The sequence below is a fragment of the Mustelus asterias genome, chromosome 9 (genome assembly GCF_964213995.1).
Source record: "Mustelus asterias chromosome 9, sMusAst1.hap1.1, whole genome shotgun sequence".
In the NCBI taxonomy this organism is placed as follows: Eukaryota; Metazoa; Chordata; class Chondrichthyes; order Carcharhiniformes; family Triakidae; genus Mustelus; species Mustelus asterias.
Genome location: NC_135809.1, coordinates 106,859,455 through 106,884,604, shown reverse-complemented (window position 1 = coordinate 106,884,604; position 25,150 = coordinate 106,859,455). Strand labels below are relative to the sequence as shown.

General features: G+C 44.9%; 1 protein-coding gene across 1 annotated transcript in view; it reads right to left on the bottom strand.

Moving 5' to 3' along the window:
* Positions 1-25,150, bottom strand: part of LOC144498895 (ethanolamine kinase 1) — a 422,701-nt gene that overhangs the window by 303,483 nt on the left and 94,068 nt on the right. Inside the window, exons 2-3 of the mRNA XM_078220756.1 lie at positions 16,071-16,330; positions 4,187-4,327 (exon numbers count right to left, since the gene is read on the bottom strand). Of these exons, the coding sequence (XP_078076882.1) occupies positions 4,187-4,327; positions 16,071-16,330 (401 nt within the window). The remainder of the gene's footprint in view (positions 1-4,186; positions 4,328-16,070; positions 16,331-25,150) is intronic.

Below are 25,150 nucleotides of genomic sequence, written 5' to 3'. Positions count from 1 at the left end.
ATGATGGCATGAATATTTCAAAGGAGTGGCTAACATAAATAAAAGTGAACATTTTAACTGATAATACTATCATCTAAGAAAGGCTTAAGGAATAATCATTTTGGGCTGTCTTTATAGGATCATTTTTGTTTCTCCACCACCACCCGCCCCGCAGAGCCCCACCCACCATTCCAGAAGTGAAAAATTATCCTTAATTGCTTTTTATCCAATACAGCACCCACAACTGATCTTTTAATCTACAGTCTGTTTCATTTTAATGTACCACTAGTTTTCAATTGCGACAACAGTTCTCTTTTCCTCTCTCTGACTTTTGTTAATCAAAAATATGTTTTACTCCACATAGGGGCGGCACGATGGCACTGTGGTTAGCACTGCTGCCTCACAGCACCAGGGACCTGGGTTCAATTCCGGCCTCAGGTCACTGTCTGTGTGAAGTTTGCACCTTCTCCCCATGTCTGCGTAGGTTTCCTCCGGATGCTCCGGTTTCCTCCCACACTCCTAAATTGTCCCTCCTGTCAGGGTATTTGCAAGGCAAAGATGTGGGATTGCAGAGATGGGGCCTGGGTGGGATTGTGGTCGGTACAGACTCAATGGACCCAATGGCCTCCTTCTGCACTGTAGGATTCTATGATTCTATGATAGTAGACTTGCCAGCAAAGTTGGAGCCCATGGAATAAAAGGGACAGTGGCTGCATGGATACAAAATTGACATGGAGATCGAGGGCAAAATTCTCCCATTCAAGCCTAAGTCCTCACAGGTAGGGACAGGGAGTGTCTGTCAGGACACCATATTTTCCAGCCCTGACCTCATTAATTATGCATGTGGTGGTTCAGTGCTGTATTCTGGGGCAGGTTTGAAGGCACATATCCCGCCATCATATTTGGGTGCCATATTTAAAATGCACCCAACATCACTGAGCCACCTTTGAAGAAGGAAGCTGGACTGGCTGAAACAGGAGATGGATCTCCCGGAACACTCTGAGGCTGGAAGATTGGGTTCCTCGATGAGGAGAAAACAGGAAGCAGGAAGATCCACCTGATAGGTGCTCCCCTCCCCCCCACCCCAACCGATTGCTGTGGTGTTCTTGGATCATTGGTAACTTCCATCCTGAACTCCGGAGGCAGCCCCAGGTGAGTCCCGAATTCTGCACACCACATTGTTCCAGACATGTTCCGGGGGACCAGAATGTTTTCCTGTTGGTGCCGCAGAGAATCAAGCGTGGATGTAAAATTCCAGTCAACTGCATCCCATCAGCAGGGTGTAGTTTCACGCTGGCCTCCAGCGAGTTTCCCAGTCCGGCATGGCGGCCACCAGTGGATGGTCCCACGGGAATTTCACACCAATGTAAAACTGATTTTTGGGCCTTCTGTCGAATTCCTCCAGCCACCATTAAACCCTCCAGCAGGAGCCTGGGAGAATTCCACCCAGAGAATAGTGGTGAACAGTTGTTCAGACTGAAGGAAGTTACACAGTGGAGTCCTCTGGGGGTCATACCTCTGCTTTTCCTGATATTTATTAATAACCTAAACAGGGCACAATTTCAAAATTGGAATTGACGCAAGACTTGGAAGTATTGTGAACTGTGAGGAGGATAATTATAGATTTCAAGAGGACATAGACAGGCATGGAGAATGGGCAGATTGCTGACAGATTAAATTTAATCTCGAATATGAAGTGATACATTTAAGAACAAAGTGAAGGAACATAAAGTAAATGGCACAATTCTAAAGAAGGCACAGAAGCAGAGAGAGCAATGGGTATAAGCGCGCAAATCATTAAACGTTACAGGGTGTGTTGCAAAATTGATTAAAAATCCATAAGAGATCCTGGGATTTATACAGAGCATAGAATACAGAAACAAGGAATCTGTGATGAATCTGTATGAAACACTGGTTCTATCTCAGCTGGCCACGTAGCCAGAATTCTACCGCCCTGCCCACCATGGGAATCGTAGCGGGCAAAATGGAAAGGTCCATTGACCTCGGGGAGGGTTTTATGGTTTCGGGACAAGCAAGGCCATAAAACCCCACCCAGTGTGTCCAATTCTGGGTAACGCGCTTTAGTAAGGATGTGAAGGCTTCAGGGAAGGTGCAGCAAACATTTCCAAGAATAATTCCAGGGATGCGGGTCTTCAGTTACTTTTATTTGTGTCACAAGTCAGCTTACATTAACACTGCAATGAAGTTACTATGAAAATCCCCTCGTCGCCACACTCTGGCACCTGTTCGGGTACACTGAGTGAGAATTTAGCACCTCGCCAGCACCTCTTTGGGACTGTGGGAGGAAACCGGAGCACTCGGAGGAAACCCACGCAGATACGGGGAGAATGTGCAAACTCCACATAGACAGTGACCCAAGGCGGGAATCAAACCCGGGTCCCTAGCACTGTGGGGCAGCAGTGCTAACCACTGTGCTGCAAGTTAAACGTTTTTAAAAGTTAAAGTTTATTTATTAGTCACAAGTAAGGCTTATATTAACACTGCAATGAAGTTACTGTGATACTCCCCCAGTCACCACACTCCGGCGCCTGTTCGGGTCAATGCATCTAACCAGCACATCTTTCAGACTGTGGGAGGAAACCGGAGTGGAGGAAACCCACGCAGACACGGGGAGAATGTGCAAATTCCACACAGACAGTGACCCAAGTCAGGAATTGAGCCCTGGTCCCTGGTGGTGTGAGGCAGCAGTGCTAACCACTGTGCCACCGTGCCACCCCGCTACACAGCTAGATTGGTGAAGCTGGGATTGTTCTCCTTAAAGAAGAGATGGTTGAGAGGATAGTGACAGAGGTGTTCAAAATCCCGACAGGAGAGAGAACTTTCCGCCATTGGCAGAAAGATTGAGAACCGGAAATCAACGATTGAAGATGATTGGGAAACCAATCAATAGTGACATGAAGAAAATCAGATTAAATACTCCCAAAAAGATTCTAAGTGCCGAATACGCTTAAAAACTGGAGTAAATCCCGCTACTTTTTTCAGCGAGAATTTCAGAATGAATCTCCCACACTCTGCGCACCGCGGAGAGCCCTCGTGAGAGAATCTCATTAACAATCTGTGGGCGGGGCCTATTTCTGCTGGAGAGGCCGGCAGCAGCATAGCGCTGAGGGGGCCACTGTGCATGTGCCGATCTGTCATAGTAGAGATCAGCATATGTGCAGTAGCCCACATTGTCGACCGCCCGATCGCTGGCCAGCCCTGCGAGACCTGTGTCGCTGCTCCTCCAATCTCCCCACCCCCAATCGCTGGCCAGCACAGCAACCTCCCCCATCGCTGACTGCGTGAAACCCTCTCTCCCCGATCGCTGCCTCCTGGATGAGTCTGGGCCAGCTCGAACCCCCCAGCCCACCTCAGTCTCCCCCTCCCTGGCAGTCTCGATCGCCGATTTCCCCCACTCCCCACTCCTCCCCGACCACATCCTCCTCCCCCCCCCGCCCCACAGCCCCGACACCCCCGGCACGGGGCCAGGCTGGCATTGCCAAACTGGCAATGCCCAGGGGACAGCCTCACCCCCAACCTCCTGGGGGAGGCCTCCCTGGCCTCCCTTCTCTCCAGCAGGTTCGGGCCACCAGCTCCCCAGGAGTGGGGAGCTGTTCTAAGTCCTGCTGGAATGAAACACTCCTGGTTGGGGGGGGAGGAGAAGCTAGTGGGCCTAGAGTCTTCAGTCCTGGGCCCGCTAATCAGATTTAAATCAGCACTTAAATATTTCAATCAACTCCGTGTTGATTTCTGGTGCAGAGCTGACGACGCCAGAACTCCAGCGGCTGGAGATGCTTGGAGACCATGGTGCCCAGCGGGAAGCCTGCTCCACGGCCTCCACTTATGTCTCCCGGCCCGCTGCACTGCTCTGGCTGGAAGAATCGCCTCCTCCACATCCTTATGTAGCATATCCATAGGATCTGGAGAGTATTGGCTGAGGGTTTGGGAGAGGCAGAATTGGATCAACCTGTTAAAAGAAAATGTAAGGCAGGACTGCAGCTAAAGGGGGGGTATTGGAACTCGTTGAGATGCTTTTACAAAGAGCAGGCCGGACACCGCAGGATGATTCAAATGAAATTTACACAATGTGTGAACAATTCTGCAACGTTTGTATTAGTAACAGCTTCTCATTGTCCCCAGGGATATTAAACACCTTAATATTTAAACAGTTGTATTTTGAGGGAAAAACAATTGATTTTGCTCCTACCTTGCATTTGCTGTTGGCATAGGCTGGCTGGTATTCAGTAAAGACAAGTACTTGGAGATTGTCTGCCAAAGGACAGGTTCTGAAGGGTAGCAACGATCAGTTTGAATAGAATGAAACTGAGCCATTTCCTTGGCTACAAGCCTATGGGGAAAGAAGATAAAATGCATATATTGTAAATGTATATATCATTAATGTATTGTTAGTGCATTATTACTGTTGTGCTTCCACCTGCTAAATCTTTCACAATATATTAAAACAATTCAGAAGTGTTCAAAATCCTTAGCAGGTCTGGCAGCATCTCTGGAGAGTCACATTTGACATGAGACGTTGGGCGGAAAGTCCCGGGGCGAGAGTGGGAACATGGTGTGCTTCCCGCTCCAGAGACTGGTGGGAAATCACGCCATGTCTTCTGGCCCCGACCTCATTTAATTATGAACTCAGAGGTTTAACACCATATTTTCACAGTGGGGTGGTCATGATGGTGTGCTTCCCATCATTATGTCAGGGTGCCAACATCACTGACCCACCATTGAGGAAAGAAGATGGATCTCCAGTAATGCTCTAAGGCTGGAAGTTTCAATGGATGCAGCTTTCATACCTTCTTTTGGAGAGAATTCAAGATTTGCTCTTTGTGTGAAGAATGTTTCCAGATTTTATTCTGGAATGGTGCAGTTGCTGTTTTAACGTTGTGCTTCTCCATCTGAAGAAACAATTCTCTGCATCTACTCTTCAAGTCCTTTTATGATTTTAAACACCTCAATTAGATCAACCAACAACCTTCTAAACTCCTGAAACACCAACCAAATTTATACAAAGTGCAGCCATGATTTAACTCTTTAAGCCTGAACAGCATTATGGTGAAAGGCTGATATATCTTTCCTGGAGTGCAGGGATGAAATCTGAATGCTGTATTCCAGATGGGGTCTGATCAATGCTCTCCAACAGCAGTGTCCTTCTCTCTTCAGATAAAGGCCAACATTCCACTGAATTATACATTGTGGCTGTACACTATCCCTTAACTATTTGTTCACTTGTATTCTCCAATTCCTTTCAACACAGATAGCTGGATACTAATGACATCAAGGGATATGGGGATCGTGGAAAAAATGGTATAGAGGTAGATGATCAAAGTTTATCTATCAATGTCACAAGTAGGCTTACATTAATATTGCAATGAAGTTACTGTGAAAATCAACACACTCCGGTGCCTGTTTGGGTACACAGAGGGAGAATTTAGCATGGCGGATACACCTAACCAGCACGCCTTTCGGACTGTGGGAGGAAACCGGAGCACCCAGAATAAGTAGACACGGGGAAGATGTGCAGACTCCGCACAGACAGTGACCCAAGGCCGGAATTGAACCAGAGTCCCTGGCGCTGTGAGGCAACAGTTCTAATCACTGTGCCACCGTGCCGCCCACAAAGGGAAATGTCAGGAGTGGGATAGGACATGATGGCCAGAATTTTCCGGCCGTTCACACCCCACCGCCTTTGCAAGCGAGGGTGGTGAATTTGGCACTCAGGTGAACCCTGTCGGTGTGAGTGGCTGGAATATTCCGACTGATTTGTTTGAATGACGGAGCAGGTTGGGTGGGCCGAATGACCTACTCCACACATTTCCTATATTTCTATATTATCAGCTGTTAGAAAGCCTGTCACCTTTCCTATTGCCGTTCAAGGTTTGTGCGGAACTTAGTGACACAGTAGAAAATGTCAGTTGCTTTACAACAGCAGTGGTTCACTGTACAGCTACTGATTCTGGCCAAGTCTCCGACTGATGTATTGAAGATTTGGTGACAAAGGCTGGAGTTTTCTGCATCTCCCCCCGCAGTGGATGTGGTGATCCATTGGTCACTGGAGAGATCTTCCAGTCCCACTGAAGTCTATTGGTTTTTATGTGGCTCGCCTGCCCCACCATCGGAGAATCCGCCATGAGGAATGGACTTCGCCGGAACCAGAAAATCCTGCCGGCAGGAGGGACCAGAATGTCTCATACAAAGAAATTCAGAATAACACTTGCCTTGATTTAAATCAACAATGAAATCAATTAATCCTTGTTAACATTCACTGCAGATATTCCTGTACCAAACTTCTCTCCATGTCCTGAATGTCATCAGATGTGATATCTCACAAATATGGTGTGCACAAAATTATTAGTGGAACAAACGTCCCCTCTGTATTGAGTGAGAAAACGCAGCTGGGATTGCGATCCAGGTCAAACAATTTCTCACTCTGTAATGTTAATACCATTCTAGAATACGACCCAATATTCCTTGCTGAAAGTGTGTACATGGTGAAATCAAGTTGTGGACTTCGCTGTGTGGACCTTCATGAAGGACAGCCTGCTGGCTCTTACTGGAGAGTCTCACACATAAAGAATGTCCTCTTGTTACATACCTGGAGGAAGCTGGCATTGACTTAGGGAAGATTCCACATTCCCATCATTTCAGCCAGCATGGTGTTCACTGGAAATGACTGTTGCCAAATGATGGGCATGACTTTCTGTCTGTTACGTATGTGGGGGCATAGCCTCTTTAAGGGATTGGGTCACGTCACACTAGGTGTGGGGTGGTCTGCCCAGGCACTGCCCTGGGAAGGCAGTTGTAGTTTGAAGTGTGCAGCGAGTAAGACCTGCAATGAATACCTGCATTCCCTGACGTCTGGCTGTGGTGTGATTCTTGGGGATGCACCCCAGTAGCAGAGGATTTAACATTGTCCATTAATTTTGACAGAAAGAAAACCAAGGCCTTTGCACACATGACTTTTCCCTATTCCTTGCTGGAAGTTTGGGAGCATGAAATTAGCCAACATATCCTGACAAAGAGTCAACACCCGCAAGGGAGGAGGATTGATAAAAGCGTGAGGGAAAAGTGGATGGGGGTGGGGGGGGAAGAGAAGGGGCAGGATTTATGCTGAAGGACCCTGGTGTTTTACTTTACACAGAACTGGCATAAAAAGAGAATATTTTATCTCCCCACCTAAAAAGAAGAATACAGGAAGGAGTCTTGGATCCTAAGAGCGTACAATTTATATAGTAGCATGAGTTGTTGAAGGATAACGACCATAAACACTTATGACCTCTAGCCCTTCTTTCAAAGTAAACTTTTCAAGACCCCTTTTATAGCAATAACTTTTTTTTGAACAAAATACATTAAAAGTGTTCTGTTCTGTCTCATTGCAAGAATCCATGGTTTTACTAAATCTCTCAAAAATGTATGTGCTCATAACCCCAGTCCTTTCATTTCCAGAGCTTTTAGGGTTAGTAGGGTTTAAAGGAAACATATTAATAATAATTGTTGATTTACAGGAAAAGAATATTAACCAAATGTCCATTTAACCTTTTAAGAACATCACTAACATTATTGTACTGGGAAATAAATTACTGTCGGTGTTTCATCTAACATTAATACCTGTAGTAAAACAATGATTAATGCACAGATACATGTGTGAACTTGCTTGGACATTTCAAGTTACATCTTCCCTCTCCCCACATCCATATCAGCTGCAGTGTCACTGTAAAATGAATTATAGCCTGAATAGGCAAACATGACTATTACACCGTGAACTGCACTCAGAAATAAACAAAGCCTTAAAATTTATCACCAGAAATGTATTAACTTCCAATGATTGTGTTGCAATTTTCTGAACAGTTTGATTTGTGTGATTAGTGTTTGTCTTATTAAGGTTACATTACTCAGATGTAGCTATGTTATTCATGGCAACATCCCTCACTCATTGTGAACTGTCCTCTTATATTATTAAGATTCAAGTATGCCTTCTGACATTTTGGGTGGAATTTCCCTGTCCCGCCCACCATGGGGAATCGTAGTGGGCAGGGGGCAGACTATGCAAAGGTCCATTGACCTCGGGCAGGATTTTCCAGTCTTGGGGCAAGCACGGCTGGAAAATCCCGCCCTCTGTCTTATTTCCTGTGTGGAGCATACACACCAGCATTGACAAGATGGGCTGAATTCCCTACTTCTGAGATGTGTAATTTCTCACTACCCTGAAAACAATATCTATTTTCTGTCTAACTTATCCTCTCCCAGGGTCTCAAAAACTATTTACCTCCTTCAGTTGGTGCTTTCTTCCACTATCAATGGTCTCGTTAATATGGTAATGTACCCTTCTGCTGCACTGTTTTTGATATAGATGGAACAGCAAGATCACCCAGGTGCATCATAGAACCATAAAATCCCTACAATGCAGAAATAGGCCATTTGGCCCATTGAGCCTGCATTGACAACAATTCCACCCAGGCCCCACCCCCGTAACCGTAAGTATTTACCCTACTAATCCTCCTGACACTAAGGGGCAATTTTAGCGTGGCCAATTAACCTAGCCCACACATCTTTGGACTGTGGGAAGAAACCAGATTACCCACAGGAAACCAATGCAGACATGGGCAGGATATGTAAACTCCACACAGACGGTCAACCAAGGCTGGAATTGAACCTGGGTCCCGGGTGCTGTGAGGCAGCAGTGCTAACCACTGTGCTACCGGCCAGGTGCGTCACTGAAGGGGAAGGAAAGACATTCAGCTTGAGAATTGGGAAGCGATGTAGCATGGTGATCAGCACAGCCTGGTGGCTGAAAGCACTAATGGGAAGAGAACCAATGCAATTGCTACTCAGGAGACACCAAGGCGAAAATTGCTGGAGCGAGACCACAGAGGGATTCATAAAAGAGAGGACAAGTTTGTAAATCAACAAGTGTGAAGTTGGGAAGCCAATGGAGGATTTGGGCACTAGGTGAGCAGATCCTAGTTTGAGATGGGAGTACACATTTGATTCTGAGATCAGCAAACGGAGCTGCAGAAACAAACCTCGGAACTGTTGAAAGCTCACACCTGACATCATCTAACAACAAGTTTTAGATTTATCTCATCTTCACACCTGTTGTATTTAGTTCAGGTGCTCTACTATACTTTAGGTCACAGCATGGTGGCACAATGGTTAGCACTGCTGCCTCACAGCGCCAGGGACCTGGGTTCGATTCCCAGCTTGAGTCACTGCCTGAGAGAGTTTGCATGTTCTCCCTGTGTCTGCGTGGGTTTCCTCTAGGTGCTCCGGTTTCCTCCCACAGAGCGAAAGACATGCTGGTTAGGTGCATTGGCCATACTAAATTCTTCCTCAGTGTACCTGAACAGGGGCCGGACTGTGGCGACTAGGGGAGTTTCACAGTAACTTCATTGCAGTGTTAATGTAAGCCTACTTGTGACACGAATAAATAACCTTTGAAACTTTGAGGTCTTAATTCCTATGGGGCTTTCAGCCAATCACTCCAAAAGGAGAGCTGCATGTCTGACCCTTTTTGCCACTCCATATTGTACGTTGGAAACAAATCAAATAACAATGAAAATTCTTGGAATCCAGCGAGCTGGAGAGGGAGCAGATTGCAGGTACTGGGACAGAGCTCACTACAGCTGTCGGGTGTCACACTTCTGTTCAAAGATGGGGCCATATTTAAACATAAGAAAGTTCGGGCCACATCGTCCAACCAGATGAGGGACTTGTGCTGAATGAAGCAAAATGCAACAAATCAGAGAAGGCTCTGCCGCACGACTCCACTTTTCAGCTGGTTTATTTTATAAGAAAATTACTCTTAAAAGGTTGCAAATTTGCAAAAATGAGATGCAAATTAGGTCAAGTTATCTGCCTCTGTTACAACTGTTCTATCTCACAGTACTGTATATGGTGCTTCTGGCACTTACTGCCCTGGTTAAATCACTTGTTTGTTGCCAGATCAGGAGAGATTATTAACACTGTTCCAGGTTTGGTGTCCAATATCCAAGAGATACAGGCAACTGATGGGAGAATCTGCAGATATGAAAGCTCACTGATCTTAAAGAGTATGCTATTGAGTTCTTGGGTGAAGTGGCTGTGAGTTCAATGATAGTTCCAGCTGCAGATCAGTCAGTGCAAAGGAGTATCTGTATCTATTCAAGTACCTTAAAGAAACAAGCTGCCAAAGAACTCCAGAGCTATCTCTACCTCATTACCTTCACTGCTTTCTGCAAAACCAATCCTTCCTCGCTTCCTCTTCCTGCTCTGTACTTGCACAGGAAGAGGAAGTAGATGAAGAGAATGAAGGAAGGAGATAACTATTATGGAATGAATTTGTCAGTGATTATAGCAATAACAATGACCATCACGCCCCCATCTACCACAAGCACCCTTGCCCCTCAGATCTGAATTGTATCCTCATCATTCATTGCCTGATCTGACTAGATACCAACCTTAGATATTTACACCTCAATGTGCGTGCGAATAGTGGTAATATGAATATTGCGCTGAATGACTCACTGAATATGATAGAGCCAGATGAACAAGTAGATGAGAGGTTTGGCTATTGCCCAATAGAGGCTGCAAGGATGCCTTGCCACTGCAGGGTCAGTTGTACAGTTTCTTCAGAAAGCAGCAGGTGACAGGGCTCCTGCCTAACCCCCTCAGAGGTAATTGATAGAATAGGCAGGCCCAGCACAATGCTGGGAATTCTGAGATGAGTAACTCACCTCCTGACTTCCCAAAGTCTGTCCAACATTTCCAAGAATCTAGTCTGGGGTGTGGCGGAATACTCTCCACTTGCCTGGATGAGTGCAGCTCCAACAACACTCAAGAAGCTTGGCAGCATTCATCACAAACGGTCCACTTTATTGGCCCCCTAAACATTCACTCTCTTCACCACCGAAGCACTGGGGCAGTGCTGTGTATTATATACCAGATACACTGCAGCAACTCCCCAAGACTCCTTCAACAAACCTGCCAAGTCTCCAACCGCTACCACCTCAAAGCACAAGGGCAGTAAATGCATTTGAACACATTCCCCTCCAAGCCGACACACCATCCTGACTTGGAAATATACCACCGGCCCTTCTGTATCACTGAGCCAATATCCGAGAACTCCCTTCCTAACAGTACTTTGGGTGTACCTGCACCAAGTAGACTGCAGCAATTTAAGAAGGCAGATCACCACCCCTTTCTCAAGGGCAGTTAGGGGTGGGCAATAAATGCTGGCCTTGCCAATGACGCCCACATCTCATAAAAGGAAAACAAAAAGAGATGGAGGCCACAGTGACATGAAGTAGGTTTGATTGTTATTGTTCAACACAATACTGTTGTGCTTTGATTTATCTCACTGACATTTTCTTGGATTCAGTGACATAGATTTAGCAACATCCTTGTAAGTGTTCTGAGATTCCTACCCTATTTAAACCAGTGTCAATTCAATTCCTTTTAAAATACTATGCTTAAACATAACACAATTCCAACATGGGTTCAGTAGCTCTGTGGCTATGGTATTGCACTAGCAATCTGGAAGTCATAAATTCAAATCCCAATATGGCAAATATTGAAAACAAATTCAATAAATGTCACGATCCACAATTCCTCCAATATCTTGACTCCATTAGCTCTCTTGTCCTGTCCTTTCTAAAGTAAAAGCAAAGTTTATTTATTAATCACAAGTAAGGCTTACATTAACACTGCAATGAAGTTACTGTGAAAATCTCCTAGTCGCCACCCTCCGGCGCCTGTTCGGGTCAATGCGCCAAACCAGCACGTCTTTCAGAATGTGGAGGGGAAACATGAGCAGCCGGAGGAAACCCACACAGACACGGGGAGAACGTGCAAACTCCACACAGATAGTGATCCAAGCCAGGAATCGAACCCGGGTCCCTGGCGCTGTGAGGCAGCAGTGCTAACGACTGTGCTACCGTGTCGTCCTACATCTGCGATTCCTCCAATATCTTGACTATTCTCTCTCTTGCCCAGTTTCTAACCACTTACATCCGCAATTCCTCCGATATCTTGACTCCATTCTCTCCCCTCTTCTCCAGTCCCTTCCCATCTACATCCGCAGTTCCTCCGATATCTTGACTCCATTCTCTCCCCTCTTGTCCAGTCCTTCCCACCTGCATCCACGATTCTTCCGGCTGAACTCTTCAATAAACCTGGCCCAGTCTGGGAAACACAGTAAGGAGTCTAACAACACCAGGTTAAAGTCCAACAGGTTTATTTGGTAGCAAACGCCACTAGCTTTCGGAGCGCTGCTCCTTCGTCAGGTGAGTGGGAGATCTGCTCATAAACAGCAAACAGGGAAGTCTGGGAAGGCAGCATAAAAACCTGACCATGCCGGTTACATCATAAGAACCGAATGGTTCATGATTGGCCTCCAAGTAACAAAAGCTCAAATCACTGCTGAAGGGAAAATAACAAAAGTAGAGAAGGAGGAACAAAAATAACCTGTGTTAAGGGATCTGATAACTTGCGTTTGCCAACATTTTGTTCAGCTGTTGACAAAACGCTGAGAGGTCCTCTCCTAAACACAGCTGGATTTACTTCCTCCTTGTCTTTTCCATTTACTAAGTGGCTCATTAGCTGCTTGAGAAATGTGAATGTGATCATCAGTGCAGGTGCCTACTGATTGGCCAGTTGCTCACAGGAAAGACTTGGCGGCACCAATGTGAAACTGGGAGCAACCGTCCAGTTTGATTGACAACGCAGCGGTTCTGAGTTCATTCAAAAAAAGATGGAAGAAAATGCGAATTGGAAGTCTCTTTGTGTTTTCTTACTTTACATTTAAAACCAGGCAATAAAGAGGAAAGGCATTTCCTGTGACACTGCGTTCGAGAACCGCTGAAATTCCGAATCGATTTGTGATTGTTTTTCAGGCCTCCGCATTTTAACTTGTTTTCTTAAGTCAACGCTTCAGGATTTGTGGAAAGTTGGCACACAGACTTTCGTTGGCAAATGCTCCCATGTAAAACTGCAGCAAGATGTGGCAATCTACGCAGTGGTTTGATCATTTATTGCCAAACATATGTGTAAAAGAGAGAGTGCCATTTACCATGCGGATGACAATTTGCAGTTTTCAAAACACCATATTTTTGTTTATCATAAATTCTATTCCATTTTCAGCGGTAAACCGAAGGAATCCAATTCAGTAGAAACTCCGGTACAGTCATAGAGTGACCCAATGTTTGGTCATAGTTTCCAATGTGCAGCACAGTGGAAGAACTGCGGAATCAATGCTCTGAAGCAAGAGTACAATAAATACGCTTTTTGGCATGGAGGACTACAAAAATGAATAACTTCTCTCTTCTCTCCCCGGAGGTTAGCTTGCTAAACAAAAAAAAATGCACTTTTAAACAAGGTCAGCAAGAGAATTTAAAGGTCAACTGAATTGCCCCACCCAGTGACTAAAGCTTGCGTTCTGTTGTACTTTTACAAACCTCACCATTTTAGAAACATTATTTTCACAACACATTGTCATCCCGACAGTCATTTTGAAATGGAATTTAAAATGACACAAGCTATGTTTTAAAATAATACCCACAGAAGCAATAAAAATATTTCATTACGCTATCTATTTTTAAAAATTCTATCACAACATTGTTATGCTATATTTCCTGGAACGTAGCCACATAATATTTTCATGCCTGTGACAAGGTAAATATAACCTGACAGTGGGGAATTCATAAAATGAGGTAATAAGCTTTTGGTTACATTATAAAAATTGGTACGTTTTTAAATCAGATATATGATTCCAAGTGGCACACGAAATGTCAGAACTTGCAGGTAGTTAATGACAAATATCAAATTCTCAAATATCTAATAAGCACAAAAGCTTTTTGTAGCACACAGTGTATGGTACCCTGCTAACAACAGTAAATATGTACACACTTGTCGATTGTGGAGTACCTTTTCCACCAGGTAAATTTCTCGCTTCCAAGTGGAAAGTGTTAAAATTATGAATGAAAGGTTGGATGGAAGTCAAGAACTAAGAGCTATTGGTACAAGATTAAATGTAATAGATTTGGAACACAGGATAAGAGAAACCTCTTCACACACATTGTGAGACGTTATCATTTATTTTCAGTGTTTGAGGTTGACGCAAAATGATTCAACATCAGATTGAATAGATAGCTAAAAGGAGACTGAAACAATATAGGAACTGGGAGAGAAAGCATGATTAGAACTATGTGCCAACATGGATTGGTTTGACCAAATGGCCTGATTTATAAAGAGACTATCAAATTAACTGCGTCTGCTGATTTTGCTCTCACCTTTGCCCATGAAGTTAAACATCCCCCAAGTGTCCTCCACTTAAAACACTATCTGGTCCCGCTATCATCCGCTAAAACTATCCATTATTCTGGGTTCATCCTGGAATGCAAAGATAAGCTCCCACTTCTCTTCTCTACTGCAAACCATATGCTTCAACTATCCTCCCCAGCCTCCTCCATTTCCACCTCCGTCAATAAGTGCAAAGAGTTTGTGTACTTCTTTGTCACTAAGAGACAATTTTTACCCGTGAAGTTAAACGTCCCCCAAGTGTCCTCCTACCCTAACCTTAAATCCACATCTCTCTCTCCCTCTCTCCCCACCCCCACTATCCCCCCCCCCCCCTCTCTCTGTCTCTCTCCACCCCACCGCTCTCTTTTAATCTCTCTCTCTCACACACATAGAGCCATAGAGGTTTACAGCATGGAAACAGGCCCTTCGGCCCAACTTGTCCATGCTGCCCTTTTTATTGAAACCCCTAAGCTAGTCCCAATTGCCTGCATTTGGCCCATATCCCTCTATACCCATCGTACCCATGTAACTGTCTAAATGCTTTTTAAAAGACAAAATTGTACCCCCCTCTACTACTACCTCTGGCAGCTTGTTCCAGACACTCACCACCCTGTGTGTGAAAACATTGCCCCTCTGGACCCTTTTCTGTCTCTCCCCTCTCACCTTAAACCTATGCCCCCTCGTTTTAGACTCCCCTACCTTTGGGAAAATATATTGACTATCTAGCTGATCTAGGTCCCTCATTATTTTATAGACCTCTATAAGATCACCCCTCAGCCTCCTACGCTCCAGAGAAAAAGGTCCCAGTCTATCGAGCCTCTCCTTATAACTCAAACCATCAAGTCCCGGTAGCATCCTAGTAAACCTTTTTTGCACTTTTTCTAGTTTAATAATATCCTTTCTATAATAGGGTGACCAGAACTGAACACGGTATTCCAAGTGTAGCCTTACCAATGTCTTGTTGAACTTCAACAAGATGTCCCAACTCCTACTTTCAATGTTCTGACCAATGAAACCAAGCATACTGAATGCCTTCTTCACCACTCTGTCCACTTGTGACTCAATTTTCAAGGGGCTATGAACCTGTACCCCTAGGTATCTTTGTTCGATAACTCTCCCCAATGCCCTACCATTAACTGAATAAGTCCTGCTCTTGTTCGATCTACATTTTTCTAAATTAAACTCCATCTGCCATTCATCAGCCCACTGGCCTAATTGATCAAGATCCCGTTGCAATCCGAGATAACCTTCTTCACTGTCCATTGTGCCACCAATCTTGGTGTCATCTGCAAACTTATTAACCATGCCTCCTGTATTCTCATCCAAATCATTAATATAAATGACAAATAACAGTGGACCCAGCACCGATCCCTGAGGCACACCGCTGATCACAGGCCTCCATTTTAAAAAACAACCCTCTACAACCACTGTCATCAAGCCAATTTTGTATCCTTTTAGCTACCTCACCCTGGATCCCGTAAGATTTAACCTTATGCAACAACCTACCATGCGGTACCTTGGCAAAGACCTGTTCCATGAACCCTTTCCAGGCTCATCTCAACTAGGAGACCCACTTGTTCCTCCCTTGACCACATTCGCTCTGAACTACTGACCCTTCAACCTTCCTGTCTGGCTTCTAAATGACTATCCCTGTAAGCCAAATAACTCAAAACAAATCATTATATTCAGAATAGATAGATAGTGCCCCTTTCACCATTGTAATTTTTGTCGTGTAAGATGATGCAAAGTTTTAGCAAAATATTATTATTAGTTGCAGAAAGGCAATATGAGAATGTAATGCTGGATACCTGAAGATGGAAGGCTCCCTGAGCAGCCACATGTTTAAGACTGTTCCTTGGATGAATTTGTAGCATATTCCATTCTGAAAAGTACAGTAAAGGTCTGGAGCACAGCGCTGAGCGTGAAGAATCTGAAAGCTTTTAACCTCATTGTTGCGGTCGACAAAAAGTTCTGTCATGTTGCCATGTATTCTTACAAGAACAACATCTTCCATAGCTTGATCCACATGGCATCCGACAAGCTTGTTTGTGATTCCATCAGTGAACATCTGAGGAAATAAAAAGCCAAAGAGGTCAATTTTTCTGCTTGAAACTTTTCTATTGTTGCCCTCCTTTGGTAACTTGAATGAGAGGAAAAGCCCAAAGACCCACCTGACCTTGGAATTTAAGGCCATCTCTGATCACTTGCTTGTATCACTCACCAGTGACTTCCCCCTTGCACACCCCAACCCTTCCATCTTCTGCATCCATCACTGGAAAGAACTGTTCTCCAATTCACTGCCAACTGCATTTTCAAAACCCCAACTGTCTAGCCTTTGGCCCTCTGTTGGGCAGCAAGGTGGCACAGTGGTTAGCACTGCTGCCAGTTAGTGCCAGGGACCCGGGTTCAATTCCAGTTTGGGTCACTGTCTGCATGGAGTCTGCAAGTGGATTTCCTCCGGGTGCTCTGGTTTCCTCCCACAGTTTGATAGACGTGCTGGTTAGGTGCATTGGCCATGTTAAATTCTCCCCCAGAGTACCCAAACAGCCACCAATGTGACAACGAGGGGATTTTCACAGTAACTTCATTGCAGTGTTACTGTAAGCCTATTTGTGACACTAATAAATTTTTTAAAAAGCATTTCTACAGTTATTCATTTGCTTAACTGCACCTCCGCATCAAAAGGAAAAGGGAGGGAGGAACTCAAAACAGTTACTATTGCTGGAGAGAAAATATGAGCAAAAGTAATGGGACTAAAGGTTAACAAGGCCTATGTCCTAGGGTCTTAAAATAAATGGCTGCATAGTTATTGGATGCATTAGTTGTAATCTTCCAAAATTCCCTAGATTCTGAAAATAGCCTACTCCTCTTCCCAATTCATATGTTCATATATCCCAGTGGATTGGAAAACTGCAAATATAATACCTCTACTCAGAAAAGAAGGGGGATAGAAAACAAGAAACTATAGATCAAGTAGCCTAACATCTGTCATTTGGAAAATACTAGAGTCCGTTATTAAGGAAGTAGTAGCTAGACGTGTAGAAAATCATAATGCAATCAAGCAAAATTAACAGGGTGAGTTTTCCTCTTCTGTCCACCACAGGAATCGTAGCAGCGGAGGGGTGGACCATGGAAAAATCCGTTGACCTCAGGGGGGATTTTCTGGAGTCGGGGCGAGCGTGTCCGGAAAATCCCGCCCAATATGATTTTATGAAAGAGAAATCATTTTTGACAAATTTATTAAAGTTCTTTGAGGATATAAAAAGGAGGCTGGATAAAGGGGAACCAGTACATGTAGTACATTCGGATTTCTAAAAGACATTCAATAAGGTGCCACATAAAAGGTTACTACACAAGAGCTCATGTTATTGGGGGTAATATGTTCACATAAGAAAAAGCATTGGCTCGCTAAAAGAAAACAAAGAGTTGGGATAAATGGGTTAATTGCATGTTGACAAAATGTAAGTAGTGGAATGTCACAGGGATTAGTGCTGGGGCCTCAAATAATTACAATCTATGTTATTAGCTTGGATGAAGAGACCAGATGTATTGTAGCCAAAATTGCTGATGATACAATAGGCAGGAAAGTAAGTTGTGAGGCGGACACAAAGATACAAATCCCTGAACAGGGATTATAGATAGGTTACATCAGTGGACAAAAATTTGGCAGCTGGAGTATAATGTGGGAAAATGCAAGGTTCTCCATTTTGGTGGGAAGGGTAGAAAAGCAGAATATTATTTAAATGGAGACCACAGAATGCTACAGTACAGAAGGATTTCTGGGCCCTTGTACATGAATCACAAGTCAGTATACAGATAGAGCAAGTAATTAGAAAGACTAATGAAACACTGGAGTATAAAAGTAGATAGGTCTTGCTACAACTATGCAGGTGAGACCACCCCTAGAGTACTGTGGAAAGTTTGTTTCCCTTACCTCAGACAGGTTATATCTGCATCGGAAGATGTTCAGGGAACATTCACTAAGCTGATTTTTGGGATGAAGGCTTGTGTTTTATGAGGAAAGGTTGAGCAGGTTGAGCCTCAACTCATTGGAGTTTTAAAAATGAGAGGTGATCTTCTGGAAAGATACAAGGCACTGAGGGGGCTTGGCAAGGATGTTTCCTCTCATGCGGAAATCTAGAACTAGAGGGCACAATTCGAAACTAAGGAGCCTCCCATTTAAGATGGAGATGAGGAGGAATTTCTTCTCCCAGAGGGTTGTTAGGCTATTAAATTCTCTACGCCAGGGAGCAGTGAAAACTGAGACATTGAATATTTTCAAGGCCAAATTAGACAGATATTTGGTCAGCAAGGGATGATGGGGACAGGCAAGAAAGTGAAGTTAAGGCCGTAAACAAATCAGCCATGATCTTATTGAATGGAAGAGTGGGCACGGGGAGCCAAATGCTGACTCCTGCTCCTATTTCTTATGATTTTATGAAGTGACACAAGATGCACTATTTACATTCATGCCTTAAAATCCAACAAAGTAGAATATTGTTTCAAAATGATGGTGTTGTATGAGTCAGGAGCAAACATGTTACGATTCACAGTCAAAGAGTATTCATATTCTTTTTTTGCAGGCTCCAACTTCAGTTTTGCATCAGTCTACAGCAGTGGTTCCCAAAGGGTGCGGTGCGCCACACTGGTGCGGCGAGAGAGGATGGCAAGTGTGGCGGGAAGATTCAAGGACAATCAAAGAAACATTTAAACATGGATAGATATTTTTCCAAAGTGAGAGCAAGAGCATCAAGTGATGCATTGTTTTATACTTTCTGGATGTCCCATGATCATATTATAAAGTAGTTGTGTTCTATGTTATGAATCAAGCACTGCTAGGAGTTGTTTTTTTTTGTGTTTGAATGTATTTCTTATCAATAAAAAATTTGGTGTGGCGTGAGCACATTTTTATTCCGAAAGTGCGGCCCAGTGAAAAATGTTTGGGAACCACTGGTCTACAGAAATTAAGGCCCATTCGTACATTTACTGTCTAGTCAGACTTGATAGAGAATCCAATATCATTCAGCAAATGTGACAAGAGTTAAAATATTAGAATTGAGCTGGAAATTCAACTCCTGCGTGCTTCATCTATGAGCCAGCCTTCCTGATGCTCTGACGACTGAGCCAAAGAATGCAGTTATGAGGAGTATTTGGGAACAGTGGGAGCAGAGTGCCATGAATATGTTGCTGGTTTACACCCCTCCCTGTTGAGGTAAGCCAGGCTCTGCCATTCATTTAATGCATGACAGAACTACATTGACTGGCTCTCAATTGTTGGTGGAATGTCCAACATTAGAAATAGTCAGCAAGATTTACTGCCATTTGTGATTTATGGAATTCCTGTGTTTCCTCCAGTTCCTTTTTTAAAAAACTTTAAGTTGAATAGTCACCCATGCACAAGGCTGCAGAGGCATGCGTCACCATTGGATAGGGTTACCAAGCGGTGGAGGTGGGGGCAGGAAAGGAGATTTCTTCTGGTCACGATGGAGACAATGTAAACAGAGCGGGAAAATGTTGCCGTTCCTAACAAAGTAGAAAAGAAGTCGGGAATTCTGTTATGATTCCAGCTGATGTGATTACTGGAGAAGTCAGATCCTAGAATTGATGCTGGCTTGATGGATTGTCATATTTTTTAATTGTGGAGGGTATTTACTGAACAGGATTCACAGGAGTCTACAGTTGACATTTTAACAAAGAGAATAATAAAACATTTATTAAATGAGAAACATTGACAATATTCCACCAGACAACAAAAAAACTTGGAAAGGTTTCAGCAGAGACACCAAGAAACAAAATATTCAAACTCATGCTACACCTTTATCCCAGCAATACCCTCACAGACGCAACACTCCACTAAAGAGATAGCACTGTTTCCACACCAAGGGTCGAATTGGTTCAGTTGCAAATAGGTTGCTTTTCGAGCAGGCTTCTGAACATTCACCGGAAGTCATTCCACAATTGGTATCTCCGTTGAGATCCAGAAAACTCACCCTAAACTCACTACTACTTTAACTTCAGACTAATACATATGAGTTCCTTCAGCTCATTTCTTCAGCAGACATTTTCAGCTAGACCTTTCTGTCTTATCATAGAATCCCTACAGAGCAGAAGGAGGCCATTCGGTCCATCGAGTCTGCACTGACGAAATTCCTGGACAGAATCTATTCCCGGAACCCCACATATTTACCCTGCCGATCCCCTTGACATTGGGTCAATTTAGCATGGCCAATCAACCTATCCCGCACATCTTTGGAGTCCTTACTCTATATTCATGCCTACTGAAAGTAAAACTGCTTTTCTTGTCTTTCCCTTTTTCTATGTGGGTCTTTTTTCTGATCCTGCATTACTAGGCAACACTATAGTTTTTGTTTTCTACTTCTTGTGTTTGTTTTAACTTCCATAAGCTACCTCCAGGATTGGTCTGCAACTTCCAGGATTTGAAGATTATTCTCTGTGAACAACTCTGAGAAAGAATAGGTGCATTAAAAATCATACTTTCCATTTTCTTTGAACATTTCATCAAAAATGTATTGGCGATAAAAAAAAAGGTTGTTTTATTGACAATTACGGATCATCCATTTGGATAATGAAAGGATGATTCACTTTCCAATTGGCCGGGGAGGTACGCTGTGAGGATAGATGGGTTGGGCGACCAATGATAGGAGCTTGGGAGTTGGGACAGTTGGAGGCAGCAATTGTGAAGTGAACCCTCCAGGAAGACATTTAACCAGAGTTGGTAACCCTATAAAAATATGGAATGGATAGGAGATACAAAGGGATAGTGACAGTGTGGAAGAATCCACCACCCCCCCCCCCCCCCCCCCCCAACCCCACCCCCTACTCCCACCCAGCTCTCTTCCAAATCATCGCCAAATTTGCTTGGAGCAGCCAGAAAAATCCAAACCTTGGTGCCGGCCTGGGCCTATCTATTGGTGGAGGTTGTCACTTTACTTGTCCTTTTCCTATAGTCCATTTATAATGGAGGCAATCCTTTCAAGCTCACACCTACAAATATACATTGAGAGCTTTTCATTACCGTATTGTATCTAATATACTGGGCAGGGCTGGATGAAATAAATGTTATTTATTGCAACATAGAAACAGGATGGAATTAGCATTGATGGCCATGCTGGAATTAGACTTAACAATACTGATAATTAAATGTGTTTCAACTGGCTCCAATCTGCATTCAGAGCGCAGGACATGTTGAATCAATAAATCCTCTTGTTCCATGCACAATGGTATCTCACCTTACCAGCAACATTTTATAGATCAGTCAGCATGGTATCAATGTTCCTCTTAAGTAATCACATTTTCTCAATATCTATTGGAAGAGACAGCAGGGTAGATCTTGACTTTGAACAACAGTGTCAAACAGGTGATAGCAAGATGGCAGCCTTCTTGACATCTTCTCATTTTTACTCTGATTGAAGTCACCTCTTATCACCATCCCCATTTTTTCACACAGTGGGCCCAATTTTACCATCAAGTTGCGCCTATTTTCGGGTGCGAAAACTTGGTAAAGTCAGGCGTGAGGCGAGTAGCGTGATCCACTTGCATGCATTTAAATTGACTTAATGGGCTGCAAGCCCAACTTTACTGGCACTTCCCCCTTTACCACCGCGTTCGCCCATCCAGAATCAGCGTGAAACAGACATGCTCCATAAAAGTCCGATTCGAGCGCTCCAGTTAGTGAGGAGGTAAGTGCCGAGAGTCCGACGGCTCTCTGCTTGAGATCGGTGGGGGGGAAGGAGGAGTCCGCTGCCACTTTGCTTGAGATCAGTGAGGGGGGAGGGGGTCCGCTGCCACTCTGCCTGAGATCAGTGGAGGGGAAAGGGGGAGGGGCCGTCAATCGGTCTGGTCGGCGTAGGGGGTGGGGGATAAGGGGGTCAGTAATGTTGATGGGGTGGGACAATGTCTGTGGGGGCCAGGGGGAGGCATTATCCAGCCCGGGAGCGAAGTGGCAGGGGAGTCGCATTCTATCATTTGTTTTCTGCGCATGCGCAGTTGGAGGTGCCAATCGGAGCTGCAGGGTTTTGGGTGCATTAAGCCCCACCCACGGGCTTCTGCAGTGCGATTCGGAACTGCTGATATTTTTTCAGGTGGAGTGCGTATGGGGGTGCCTGAGAACGGGTCTAAAAGTCAGATCCGTAACCCTCCCAGTTTCAAGTCCGCCCAGCAACTAGAATCAAAATGGTAAAATAGGGCCCAGTATTTCTATATTAAATGCAGTAAAATGATGCAACTTCAGTCTAAAGTCTGCTCAGCCTGCTCTCCAATTGTTCTATCAAAACCATCCAAACTCAATGGAAAAATGGCTCCAAAATACCCCTGCAAACTGAAATGACTATCCAGAGACTTAGCTCGCACGGGTTGAGGATCTCTTTAACTGTCATCGCCTCAAAGTGCGAGCTGAATGTTACTGCCCAGACTTGCTGGTTGGCAAAAGAACATTCAGATTGAATGCTCCCAGCCAAAAAATTCCACCCCCTTCCCACCCCCAAAAAAAGGTTCTAATAAGAGCACACAACTCATGAAGAAATTTTCTAATCTCCCAGGTGACCACCAGGAATGCTTTAACTAATATGTATCTGCTGTGCATGTTTTTGGTGCAAGACATTCCACTGGAAGATTGGTATGTTGAATGCTATTTCAGCATCCCAAAATGAGGCAAAATGTGTTAGGGACCAGATCAGAAACTCCAAAGTATATTATGAAGTTAGCCTAGACCCCAACTTTTTTTTGATTTTGGCATTAGGGTGAGCATAGGGTGTTTCGCTCCAGGTATCATTCGATTGACTCACTAGGCAACTTTTATCAAATCAAACTTTATTGAACAACACAGTTAAGATACAACAAAAAGAATTAGCATAACTTTTATCAATTGAAATACTTAAACATGACAAGTTATAATTCTTAACAGCTAGCTATCGTTATAGTTTCAATGTAAGCAATATCCTCACAGACGTAAACCCCCTCCTCAGAATCAGTTAGCAAAAACACACAGGCTTAAAGGAGTTGCTAGGCTTCTACCCTTTTAATACCTCTGGACAGACATACAAAAAGACACCTGCCTTCAGATTCCCATACAACAGCCTCCAGAGAAAAATCTATCTTCAAGCAGCAGAACTCCAGAGAGAGTGAAAGAATTACTGCTCTGTCCAAATTCAATCATCAACTGCCAGCTTGCGTGTTCTTTCTGTAAGCCTAGCTCCACCCAGTCACATGACTTATCGGGGCTCATTTTACCATTTTCATTCTAAGTGCTGAATCTGGGCGCAATTCAGATCCAACTTGGAAATCTGCTCTCAGGCGCCCCCATACGCACTTAGCCTGGAAAACAAATCACGGGTCTGAATCGCACTGTGGGCGGGGCTTATTGTGTCTGAAACGCTGCAGCTCTGATTGGAGCTTTGAACTGCGCATGCGCAGTGAGAAAAAAAATTGAAAAACGTGCCCCTGTCACATCACTCCCGGGTCGCAAAAAGCGGCCCAGGAGCGAAAAGCAGGAGCAATAGTCCCCACAGGCATCGTCCCACCCCCACAACATAACTGTCCCCCTTATCCACCCATCCACCCTCTACCCAGACAGATCGCAACCCTCTGCCACCTTCTCCCCCCACCAATCACCTGCAGAGTGGCAATGGCCCCCCCTGCCCCCCTGTCTCCCCCCCACCAGTGATCCATCTGGCTTCCCCCCCCCCCCCCCCCCCCCGCCCCACCAGAGAATGATCGGGCCCCTCCCCCCCTCCACCAGAGAATGATCAGGCCCCCCCCCCCCAAGAGAATATCAGGCCTCCTCCCCCCCCCCCGCCACCGCCGCCCCCCAGAGAATGATCAGGCCTCCCTCCCCCACCTTCCCCCAGAGAATGATCGGGCTTCCTCCCCCCCCCTTCAGAGAATGATAGGGCCTCCCTCCCCCCCACCCCCAGAGAATGATCAGTGGTGGGTAGGCCCGATCATTCTCTGGGGGGGGGGGGGGGAGGCCAGATGGATCACTGGTTGGAGGGAGACAGAGGCAGAGGGGCAGAGAGAGGCTAGATCGCTCTCTGGCTGCCCTCCAGCCCCACCAGATAATGATCTGGCCTCCCTCCTCCCTTCCCCCCCCCCCCCCCCCACCCACCACCAGAGAACGATCGGGCCTCCCTCCTCCCCCCCCCAACAGATTTACATCTGACCCGCCTCCTCCTCCCTCCCCACCAGCCAGAGAGCGATCTAGCCACCGTCTGCCCTCCAGCCCCACCAATGATCTGGCCTCCCTCTCCCTCCCCCCATCCCCCCCCCACCACCAGAGAATGATCTGGCCCGCCTCCCTCCCCCCTCCACCACCGATCTGATTCAGAGAACTGCTGGAAGCTCTGAACTTACCACTTCAGAGGCTGGAGTGCCCGAAACAGACCTTTGCCGAGCAGGTGTGTTTCCTGCCGAATCTGGACGCATGAACGCGATGGTAAAGGGGGAAATGCTGATAAAGTTGGGTGGGAAGTTCATTAATTCAATTGAAATGCACGCAAATGCATTTAAATTGCAGTTGCGCCCATTTCAGATGCGAATCAGATCGCAGCCTTGGTAAAGTGGGCATCTGCGCGGAAGTGGGCGCGGATCGCATTAATGGCTTCACGCCCAACTTTACCAAGTTTTAGTAAAAACACGCAATGGTAAAATTGGGCCCATTGTGTCAATCAACCTAAACAAGTCCAATTCTGAAAAAAACCCAAGGGAAAATACTAAAATAACGAAAGCACATTGACTCAGATTAAAACAAACATTCGAACAATTAGGACACTGATTCTTCTACAGTATCAACAGGAGCTATTGGTTACAGACAAAGTGACCCCAGTAAATAGAACTGACTGCTAAAACAAATCTGCACAAGAAACATGATAAA